The sequence below is a fragment of the Aquila chrysaetos genome, chromosome 2 (genome assembly GCF_900496995.4).
Source record: "Aquila chrysaetos chrysaetos chromosome 2, bAquChr1.4, whole genome shotgun sequence".
Classification (NCBI taxonomy): domain Eukaryota; kingdom Metazoa; phylum Chordata; class Aves; order Accipitriformes; family Accipitridae; genus Aquila; species Aquila chrysaetos.
In genome coordinates, this window is record NC_044005.1 from 17,487,127 (window position 1) to 17,499,250 (window position 12,124).

The 12,124-nt window shown below is 34.9% G+C and overlaps 1 protein-coding gene across 6 annotated transcripts in view; it reads left to right on the forward strand.

Moving 5' to 3' along the window:
* Positions 1–10,276, forward strand: part of DICER1 (dicer 1, ribonuclease III) — a 73,782-nt gene extending 63,506 nt beyond the window's left edge. For 5 of the 6 annotated variants that reach the window (XM_030040050.2, XM_030040070.2, XM_030040060.2 and 2 more), the window contains exons 26-29: positions 1,935–2,203; positions 4,809–4,971; positions 5,074–5,149; positions 5,443–10,276. In XM_030040050.2, the coding sequence (XP_029895910.1) occupies positions 1,935–2,203; positions 4,809–4,971; positions 5,074–5,149; positions 5,443–5,608 (674 nt within the window). In that variant the 3' untranslated portion in view covers positions 5,609–10,276. Of the gene's footprint in view, positions 1–108; positions 2,204–4,808; positions 4,972–5,073; positions 5,150–5,442 lie in introns of those variants that run through there. The other variant, XM_041129680.1, reaches the window with a different exon arrangement.
* The last annotated feature ends 1,848 nt before the right edge of the window (positions 10,277–12,124 follow it).

The window sequence follows — 12,124 nt, forward strand, 5'->3', positions numbered from 1 at the left end:
TCAATAGTCTCTGAATACAAAATCTTAGAATATCTTGCCCCTTATTTAGAGAGGGATACTTGTTGAAGCTGTATCTCAATGATTTATTCATATTTTAACTTGATACAGATAGAAGATTTACCGAAGCCTAATCAATTTCTGGGAAGGAGGAGCATTTTTCATCTCTGATGCTGTATCACTAGTTGTATATGACTGACATTAGATCCTGATTTAGCTGCAATAATTTCTTGTAGAACTCTGGAAAATTGCAGTGTACTTCTAGAAGTAGTGATCATGTTTTGCAAGTATATTAAGCAAATTTGTCCCATAATTTAATCCCAAGAATATTACCCTTTGACTGTACTTCTGAAGTTTAAAAGTGGACTGTACAACTTTTATTAGCTGAATAGTCTGTAGGATAGTAAAATACAGAGACTTCCATTTGAAATTGTGAATTGGAAGGTTTAATTTAAGTCTAGGCATTTTATTGAGTAAATATTTAAAGTCAAAGTTTGAAGCAATTGACTAAATCAGACTAAATATTAATTTCAGGTTAACTGCTTAATGTTTCTGTACGTGATCTCATAAAAGATTTTACAGCAGTACAAATGCATATTTCTGTAATCTTGACTTACTTTTGCTTATACTAATTAATTTAGTATTTGTTCATTCTAAAACTTTAAATATTTTCCTATGATAATATGCAATTAAAAACAAACCATGGTAAAATTCCAACCCTGTTTGAAGCGAATGGCAAATTCCTGTGCAGTCAGCAGTCTGAATTTTTCCCTGTAGTGAATTGGTTCCTTATTCCAAGGAGTAAGAAAGCTCTGCTTTAATTAAAGAACTAAGTCATTTTGAAATGTTAGTACATTGAGAAACAGTTCTGACAAAACACTGAAACGGTCCTTTGGTTTTTCATTCTAGGTAATATTACCCACATATATATTTACTTTTTACAAATATTTCACAAAACATATACAAGGTAGATGATTCCTTTTCATATATATACTAACAAACAGAAACCTTGAGGTATGGTGTCTAGATGAAATTATGTTGTTGGTAGCAGAAACTTTTGATTCCATTTCTATTTATCAAGTAAGACAACTGTGAATTGCTGTTACCTGTAACTTTTTCTCTTAAGGAGTAGCTAGCAGTTGAGATTCGGCAGCATCTTATGTTCAGCTGCTATAAAAGCAGCTTAGTACTAGCCATTTCATTCTCATGTTACTTTTGTAATAATTTTGTCTTCCTTCCCTCTCTACCTGCCTATCCCTGTTTGCTTTCAAGAGGGTTTTTTGCTTTTGTTTATATTCTAAAAATAGACCTCCATAGCTCTCCATTCCCACGTCCCCTGTCAATTTTCCAAACAGCAAAGTCTTGGCAATTTTAGTTTCCAGTTTAAAAGGCCCATTCTGAATGGGAATCTTTGTTCAGTGCTTTTTGAGAACTCTAAATCTGTGGCAAATTAGATGAAAAATCTCAGATTGTATGTTCCCCCTGCTTTTAATACATTGATTGTCTTTATTAATTTTTTGGAGGTTTAATTGTTATTGTTTTTACATCAGCGTGCTGGTGGAACCTCTTGATTGTACTTTTTTGTTGTTTCTTGGCACAATGTGAAGATCTTGAGTAAAAACATTAATTGATTATAAACACAAGTGTTTTGCTAGCCTGACAAATTAACATTTAGTTCAAAAGTGGCTTTATTATTAAATATAACTTCTGCTTTTTCTGTTATTTTTTGGTTTGGTTTGTTTTTAATAATTCAATAATAATCTCTTTAAACATAAAGATACCTGTTGTAAAAAACAGATTGTCTTCTCTGAGCATTGGTTAATTTGTGGAATTTACATGGCAGCATACCAAACCTCTTGTCCAGAAAGGCCTGGAAAGAATGTGTGTGTTAAACTTAATTGTGGTGTTGTACATTCTTTTATTTCCAACACTTTAAGATTGTTACCAGCGCTTAGAATTCCTGGGAGATGCAATTTTGGACTACCTCATAACCAAGCACCTTTATGAAGACCCACGGCAACACTCTCCAGGAGTTCTTACTGACCTACGATCTGCTTTAGTCAATAATACCATTTTTGCATCATTAGCTGTAAAGTATGACTACCACAAGTACTTCAAAGCTGTCTCTCCTGAACTGTTTCATGTTATTGATGATTTTGTGCAGTTTCAAATGGAAAAGAATGAAATGCAAGGAATGGATTCTGAGGTTAGTGGAAGTAGAACAACTGTGTTCAGTATCTGATTTCGAAGCATGTCACTGGATTTCTTAGTGTGATGCGTATTTTTATAATGTGTTAGTTTTACGCACACGGTAGCCATAGAAGCAGGCTCCCAGTGATAAAGTATGCAATATGCAAAGTAAAATACAATCTTCAGAAAGTATAAAGTCAATAAGAGCATTTAGAAAGTAATTAAATTGAAACAAGTTTGTCTCTGGATTTTTCTGCGACACTTGTTTTCAGTCACTATTTTGCTTTTGTGGTGCTGTTAGAACAAAATGATGGGGGGAAACCGCTTAGCTTGCTTTCTTTACTGACAGATTAGAAACACTACTATACCATAAAATTGTGATGAAGGGTGAAAGTCACATAATGCTGACTCAGGATAGGATATCCATGCAACATCATGAACAATAGTACCTTGGCACAATGCTGGGATTATTAAATGTAGCACACTGACAGAGATTTCCACCATTTTTGTCTGATTTCTGCTGGAGCAGGTGTCATTGCACTGTACTCCAGGGTGTTTGACGTGCTCCTAAAGGCTTTATCTCTGCTAGCAAGGGAAACATTATATGCATCTTTCAAATAAGCCACTTGAAAAATAGTTTAACTGAAGACTTGCAAACACAGCTCGTATCTGTGCTATGCAGGAAATCTAATGATAATGAACATCTATTTGCTGGAGAATGGACTAAAACTAACTCATTTAGATAAGCTGCTCAGAAAATGTATGAGAGCAAGGGCCTTGAGAGTCAAATTCTAATCAGAGTCCTGGATGAGATGGACTTTCTCATTATCCTTTCTTTAAAAGTGTTATCCAATAGATATCCCTAATAGTTTGTCTTCTGAAAAACTGACCAATCCCTTAGAAAACACTCCATCTGAGAATACTCCAATGCTAAACAAACATGTTACCTTTGTCTTTAGTAATTTTTTCTTTCTGGTATACAATTTAAAAGCTTGGGAATCAAAATACTTCAGTTGCATATATGTGTTTACAGCCCTTGCACTCTGTTGCAGAGTGAAATCCATGTTTTATGGGAAGGTTCAGAAAACATTGAGAAATTTGTCACTGAAATTTAGATAAATTATTTTACATCAGTGGATCAAACTCTGTTACCCATCTTGTTTTCTTCACAATATGAGTGAAAAGGCTAAAAACTTACTCTAAGAGCTCATAATAGTGATTTTTAGCTTTGTTCAGTTTTTGCTAGTATGCAAAACGATTGCCTAGAAACTTCCACCAAAGTTGCAGTGAAATTGTGTGATAGCTGTTTCAAATAAAATTCTTGTTTCAATCTCCCTACGCCTGCTCCCTATCTTGGTCTGGCACTGAATTACTGAAACTCTTATTTCATCAGAGTTAATGCAAGAGTCTTTGTTTCTGCAGTTCATGCCAGCTAGACTGGTTTCCATGTGTGTCTCCATGTCATCTGCTTTTCTTTTTGCAAATCTCACTCCTGAAACATCTGTTGTCCCTTGCTTTATAGCCCTTAGTTTCTCTCCTTCTGTTACTTCAGTATAACTCAAAAGTGCTTCAGTTTGCTCTTGGTATGAAATATGCTATTCAAACAGTTGAATTTGTTTTTTAACATCAAAATTCCTGTTCAGAGTGTGTACGCATCAGGTGTGACTTCTTGTTTGATTTATTTTAGGTAGAAATATTGGGTGGGACTAGTTTATGAAGTATTATGGTGACTCTTAAGAGGACTGAATCAGGTTTTTAACCTCAAATAGAGGCCAAATGGAGTGAGAGGGTAGCTGCTGGGGGAAAAGACTGGCAGAAGCTTCTTTCTCATTAGGCAGAGGAGAGTAATCATCAAAAACTTTGTTTTCAGGTTGCTTTGTTTGGACTTAGGTGAATGTATATTATATGTATTTGAGGTATTTTTAGTAAAGGATTAGATTAACTTGAGACCTTTAAGACATACAATGAAAGTTTAGTTTTAGTAATGAGAATAGACTATTGTCTTAAATCAGTAGCATAGAAGAAAACACTGCCTGCTACATTTAAAAAAATACCTAAGTGCCTTTTAGTTCAATCTGATGTTGCTGGTTATCAGTTATTAATGGCTTATTTTACTAATGCTTGTTTCATGCTTGTCTTCTGGGGTGAGGTAAGGAAAGGTACATCTGACTTTCATCCAGAGATTGGACTTCCAGATTTTAAAGTCTCCTTCTAGGAGATGTTTAATGTATGAACTCTTCCTTTGTTATGAGTAGCTTTCTAGTATTAACTGATAGAGCCAAGTCTGTTTCTTATTGGAAAAAACAGACCCGTGGTGAAATCCTACAGAATTATTACAGGAGGAATTCACAAAGCATATAAGGTCTTTGTATGCAATGGTGTTTGGGATTTTTTTCACATTTGAAAAATGATATATCCAGCAACTTGATTTCATTGGGGAATAAAAGAACAATTTCACTGTGGAAAGTTGTCAAAAAACTTAAAGGAAGCAGCTCAGGATAGGATGTAAGAGAGCTTACATTTCTGAAGTTCTTTGTTTTATTTTAAAAGCAGCAATGATTTCTCTCTCTTCTCCTCCTCCCCTCTTCCCTGCCCCCCCTGGCTTTTTTAATTGCAAACAGCTCAGAAGATCTGAAGAAGATGAAGAAAAAGAGGAAGACATTGAAGTACCAAAGGCCATGGGGGATATATTTGAGTCCCTTGCTGGTGCCATTTATATGGATAGTGGAATGTCTTTGGAAATGGTTTGGCAAGTGTACTATCCAATGATGAGGCCATTAATAGGTATTGTGAGCTTTCAGAAAAAAAATTAATAATTAAGTGCCATCTGCTATGAAGAGAACAAAGCTAATTTAAAAAAATTTGTTTTTATTTTTTTCCAAATAGAAAAATTTTCTGCTAATGTGCCCCGTTCCCCAGTGCGAGAGCTGCTGGAGATGGAGCCAGAGACAGCCAAATTTAGGTAAGAATATACTTCCTTTGGTAGACACTGCCATAAAATGTTTTTAAGCTGTGCTTCATAAACTACTGAGGATTTGTAAATGTCACAAATTACTTTTAATCTCTTTTGCACTAAGCAGCTAGCATGATCATTATGTTCACTGATTTTTATTTTTTTTCCTTGCATAACTTTATGAGAAAAGCAATTATTTCTGTTTAACTATACTGCTCTAACTTCTGTAGAAAGGAGAATGTAGGTCTCATTTCACATTAACTTGCCTAGGCAGTAAGTAATTCTTCTGTATATTTTTGCAGTCCTGCAGAAAGAACTTACGATGGAAAGGTCAGAGTAACAGTGGAAGTTGTAGGAAAGGGAAAGTTTAAAGGTGTTGGCAGAAGCTACAGGATTGCCAAATCTGCAGCTGCGAGAAGAGCACTACGAAGCCTCAAAGCAAATCAACCTCAGGTCCCAAACAGCTGAGACTCCTCTTAAAAATAAATAAAATGGGGGAAAAAAACCACATACAAATAAAGCAAATTTTTAAAAATGTTGATGTTGAGAGGAACAAATTGGAAGACAGAATTTAAAGTTTGTTTGATAACAGAATAGATAACAAAACATTTAACATGTATAAAATTTTGGAACTAATTGTAGTTATAGTTTTTTGCGCAAACACAATCTTGTCTTCTTTCCTCACTTCTGCTTTGTTTAATCACAAGAGTGCTTTAATGATGACATTTAGCAAGTGTTCAGAATAATTGTTGTCAGGTCTTTTTGGTTTACTTTTATTGTCAGTACAGCTTTGCTTAGTGTTAGAAGGCCAGGGAGCTTACGCCTAATGCAGTTGCTAGATTTATATATAGTAATCTTGAAACTCTTCAATCTGTGCACTAGTGCCAGTCATAAAACAGTTGATAAACTGTGCTGGATGATTGGGTATAAGAAAGAATAAGTGTGCCAGTATTCTCCTTTTTTTTTTTCTTTTTTTTTTTCTTTTCTTTTTTTTTTTTTCCCCCCTCTCCATGTCATCTTTTTACGTTAAGGTGGCATTCCCAATCATTATTGCACTTATTTTTTAGGGACAGGTTTTAATTGAAATGGCTGGCATACTGGTAGAATGAAACTTCAGTTTCCTTATGCCACACAGTCTTGCATAAAAAAAGGTTCTTGCCTTAAAAATAAATAAACCCTCATTAATAATCTTTAATTTCTGATCTTTTTGGAACAAACTGTTTTACATTCCCTTGATTTTGTTACGCATTTTACAATGATACAGCTCTATATTTACAGTACAACTCATTACTATAGCTGTGACTTATTACAGGATTATAATAGAAATTGTATTCATATATATGTAATTAGGTTATTTTTAACAATTCTGAGGAGGTGGTTAGTCTACAGTTTTTTTTATACCATAAACAAAATATGGTCTTTGGCTAAAATTCCAATTTTACACAAACCTGCAAGCTAGATAGTTCCAATACTGGAAACAGTAATCAATAATTGCACAGTGCAAACTGTCACTCTAACAAAATAACCTTAGACATATCACACCTAAAATATGCTGCAGATTTTATAGTCAATTGGTTACGTATTTAACAAACAGAGCACCTTTACACTTAGAGATATTTCCACGTAAATTTCTTACTGTACTTTTCAGAGTTGCATGCATATTTCACCTACCAAAGCTGTGCTGTTAAATAACATGAAAGTTGATGTTTAAGATATAACTGCCGTACTTTTGATACATCTGTGATTTAGGTCCTTAATTTAGAGAAACTAGCTCATTGGTGTTTTGGTCTACTGGGGGTGGGGGGGAATCATACTTTTATTTTTTAGGCTTTGCCTATACTTCTTTAATTAGATTTTTGTAGGCACTCTTCACTTAAATACCTCAGTTCTTTTTTTCTTTTCTTTTCCTTCTTTTTTTGCATGCATTGTTTTTTTCTGTTTTGGTGCTATGTTTATATATTATGCTTGAAATTTTAATTTTTTGCACTGTAACTATAATACCTCTTAATTTACCTTTTAAAAAGCTGTGGGTCTCGTATTCCCACCAATATCAGTAGAGGTTTGCTGCAATTTTGCCCTGTTAATTATGCTTGAAGTTTGAGAAAGCAGAGCAAGGTGTTTTAACGTTTTCCAGCACAATAGTTTGAACTTGATGCTGTGTCTTACGTATTAAATTACAAATAAATACTGTATTTCCTGCTTTTAAACCCTATTCCTTTCCTCACAAATGCACACTAAAACAAAACAAAAACTGTCAGCTCTTGCTTTCTTAACAAAATAAAATAAATGCCTTAGTGACAAGGGGTAGACATTAAGCTTTTCTGAAATACAGTTTTCAAAAGTTCATATATTTTCTATCTCTATCATTTTTCATTCTGCAAAAAGGACCATTCTTTTATTTGAAAGCAGCATTGTTACAGCAGTCAGACCGAGAATTAAAATACTAGCTTACAAAAAATTTTAGCATTTGTTTGGTACTTCAGTCATGAAAATATAACAGGGAAGTATAAGACCTGCAAGTCTTGATGTGTATAAAACAAATGTAAATGAAATGGAACATAAAAACATGCAGTCTAAATTTTCAAAGGTAAATTGCTTTGAGTTAGCTGTTTAAAAAAAAAAAAAAAAGTTACCCATGTAAGTTACAGCTCTTTCTTCGTGGTAGGAGTGAAGTTTCTTAGAGAAAATACATGATTGCTAATGTTAACAATTCTGTGTTTCTGGCCAGACATCAATCAGCAGATAAAATCAGACCATCTAGAAAGTCTTAAGTAGTTTTAACTGCATTATGAAAAACTAAAATTTAAGTTAGTCTTTGGACGCCTAAAATTTCTTACCGATTGTTACAAGGTCATAGATTCTCAGGGGTTTCAGGTAATTGTTAGCAGTAAAGTGCTATGGAGTGTTTTGATGCAAAGAAAATTAACTGAACTTGCTCTGTGTTTCAGAATAGTTTAATGATCACTTTGTTACTAGATAAAGCCTATGAATTGGAAATCTGAAATGTGTAGTGGCTGACTATAAAGTAGTTTCTGCTGCTGATGCGTTTTTAAATGCGTTTTAAATGCCGTAATTTTTTCCAGTGTGACCTCATTGAAATATTTTTTATCCTTTGAGATAGAAAATTCATATTAGTTTCCATGTTATACATCTGTGTGTTTTACCCTACAGTTGATATGATTTTATATTGGACAGTGTATGCTATTAAAGACCTAAATCTGATCATTTGAAGGTTGGGATAGAAATCACTTGACATGCTATAAGCACAAGTGTAAGCGGACTGTTGCAACCCATCTTCAAAAGCAACCACACAGGCTCATCATAAATAGTGTGGGGGTTAGTTGGCATGAACCTTGTTTTTTTTTATCTAAGTCCTGTTATACTGTACTTTAAACAGTCCTCCTAACTATGCTGCGTTTTTATTTTTATGGCTTTTTTTGCGCTGTTCTGTTCATGTAGCACAAATAAGCATTGCACTTGGTACCATGCTTTACCTCATTTCAAGGAAAAAAATGCTTAACAGAGAGGAAAAATGTGGTTTGGCCTTGCTGCTGTTCTGATTTACTGAATTTGAAAAAGATAATTATAATGCCTGCAATGTGTCATTTACTTGCACAACTTAAATAGGTCATTTGTAATGTCTGTGGCATTTTTACTGTATGTGGAAAAATACAACAAAGGTGTGTAACAACTCTTGATTGTATTTTAAAGCTATTGTTTTTCTACTACATCATTTTACTGTTATGTGAAGTAATTAAAGTTAGAATGACCTCTGACACTCCAGTAGTTATCTCTGAACAAACCAACATATTATGTGTATAATGTAGTTTTTGTGAGAAGACAGCCCCTAGTAATTTGGTCAACCTCAACTAAATCTCTGCTCGGTCTGAATATTGAGTGCCCAGTAGTGACTTCTGAAGTGTTTGTTCAGCTTGATGCTGCTAAAGTCCGTACAGAAAAAAGCCTACTATTTTTAAGTCTCATTACACAATAGTATGTTGTGACTGCAGAGTACAGAACTTGGACAAGAACCAGTTTCCATGCTGGGGAGGAATATAGTGGTGGCCCAGGGATGAGGTGCCAGATCCTCAGCTAGTGCAAATTGATGTGGTATCATTTTAATCAATGGAACTGCATTCTTTTACATTCCTGAAGATCTTGTGCTTATATGTATGTTGCAGAGTTTGGGTTTTCCTCCTTGTAAGCAAATACAGAACCATAAACTGGAAAATGTGGGGTTTATGTTACTGCATATGACATAACTATGCTAGATGCATTTATCTGTTTAGACAGTGAAATCTTTGTATCCCAGTCACGGCAGCACATGTAATCAGAAAACTACAAATAGCATCATGGTCTGCTGTGATACTACACTTGCCTCTGACAGTATTCTGGGTCCATATGTTTTAGGTGGGGTTCCCTACAAAAACATTCTCATGGAAATCTCTGTATTTATTACACGAGTGAAGCGAGAGGGATTTTGATTTTTGGTACTTAATTACTGACGTTGATCCTTTTCCAATTGCTCTAATTTTCAAGAAGTTAAAGTTAATTTCTTTACTTTTGTATTAGGTTTAAAACACTACAGTTCATGACCATGAAATGTAATCTAAATATCAGCTGTAACTCAATCTGAATTATGTTAGCAAATATCTAGAGGTCATTGTAGTATACTCCACTAGCAGTTAAAATTAACTTCTGTCAAAGCTAACTACATTTCTTAAAAATAAATTTTATCCAATAAAGTCTTTGGGTTTTTTCCCTCTTTTATTTGAATAGCAACCACAGACTACTTTAATTGCTTTGTAGATGCACTCAGAATTTACTGCAGCAGCAAGTTGGAGAGAAAATTGCGAACAAGAATTGGAAATTGCAGGCATTTTTATTGTAAATAGTTTGACTGAAAAGATGGTTAAAATCAAGTAGAATGAATGACATATAATTTGATGGACAATAAAATATTTACCATCACATGCTGCAGCTGTCTTTAAGGGACATAAAATGTAATTCATTCATACTGTAATCATGCTGCAGAAGTTTGCAATCTGCACCTTATGGATCACAATTACCTTTAATAGTTTTTGTAATAATTGTAGCTGAGTATATCTCCAATAAAGTTATGGTCTGTTCACCTTGTATTGTCTTTTTGCTTTTGTTTTTAGTTCCTCTTTATCTTTCCATAAATCTTCTAGAGTTTACAAAAACTTACTTCTCAGTCTCAATCTAAATAAAAAAATTAATTTGTGAAAACTTTATTTCTTGACATTGTTTAAAGACAAGTTTGCTTGTCTCCTTCCTCTGATGAATGAACTGTCTTCATAGCTATATGAAGAGTCTTAAGGGACATTCGGGTTAAAAATGATGGTGTACATGCTACAATTTGATCCCTGTGTTGACCATTATACCTGCAAAATTTGTTGGAGCTGGGAAGCCCCAGAGCACAAGGGTTCAGTAACACAGGTTTGCACAATTCAGCACGTTTTAAGAATAACATGTTAATATTAGCTAATAGTCTCAACATCAATAACATTGATTTTAATTATTTTTCCCATTTGTTTTCCATTACTATTTCACTTATCCCGAATATTGAAAGCATGTTTGTAGAGTGTTCTGCCTGGCACACCAGTGTCATGTCTGTGTTTTACGGAGACGAGGCAGACCTGCCAGTCAAAGATCAGGAGTCTTCCTTTTTGAAAACTTCCTAATGCAGCAGTTGGTTTCTTGGCATCTGCAATGGGCAACTTCTACTACGTGTTTTGTCTTAAGTTCTAGAGAAAAGCCTGCTGAACTGCTGATGGGCATGGCGGTACCTTTCTCTGGGACTTGGAGGAGGGCCGAATCACCTGTCTTTCAACAATGTCAGTTTGTTCCTTTTCTCAGCTGTAACGAAGCAAGCAATTCTCAGCTGAGAATCCTGAGGAACCTTGTGGATTTTCTGTGGCTTTCCAGCTCTTTTTTTTTTCCCCCCTCTAGGTTCCACCCTGACACTGATGGCACTGGCGGGTAAGTCTCTTTAAGGTCCAATGTATAGGCTAGTAAGCCATAGTAGGGGGTGACAACACAGCCCCCACCCCCCAAGTTCTAGGAAGTGGGTCAAATTGGAAAACTTCCTTTCCCAAAATTTTCTACAGGAAAATAAGCCTGAAAAGAATAATTAAAAAAAAAAATAGTTGAAGATACCATTATCTATCTTCCTGTTCATTGTGGAGGAATGAGATGAGGGATGGCCATCTAAACTTGAGTCTCAAAGGAAGTGGTCCATCTTGTGCTGGGTAGTAATGTGAAGCATCCAGAGTTCTCCAGAAAGTCAAAGTGTAAAATCAGTAAAGGTTCTGCTTCAAAGGCAGGTGACTGCATTTTTTTGCCAGTATGGGAGCAGCACCTACTTACTGTAGATTTTGAGTACAGCTTATTAGCAATGGTCTTGAAACTGCATAGCATAAAATAAAGATCCTTTTAGTTTTATAGTTTAAGCTGCTCAGAATGCAGCAATGACTGGGTGGTTCATGCCCCTCAAAGGAACAACAGGCTTGACTTAAAAAGAATAGTAATTAACTTTAGTAAAGCTATAACATCAAGACACAAATTTTCAGGATAGTTATATTTGTCATCCTGACAAACTTCAGTGGCCACTCTAGGAACTGGGAATACCTCTATCTGAAGAAGAGTTTACAGGTACTGTTTTCTCATGTCCTTACTGTAAGAATAAATGTGTTTCATAATTGCATCAGTAGAGCTAAGATACGTATTTGGTTAGCTCCTATTCTTCTTAAGTAAAACCATACAGAAAAAGGAATTTGAGTGAAAACTGAGGGGAGTAAGTTTTTGAATATGCTAGCCCTTAAAAGAGGTAGTAACAAAGCTAATCATAACGTCAAGTCCAGAAACAGTGGAGCAGATTTGGTGCTTGGCTGGGCTTCCCTTAACACTTCTGCTAGAGTCCAGGTGCAGGATCTGTTCCTTAGAGGAAATCTCCATGTCAGT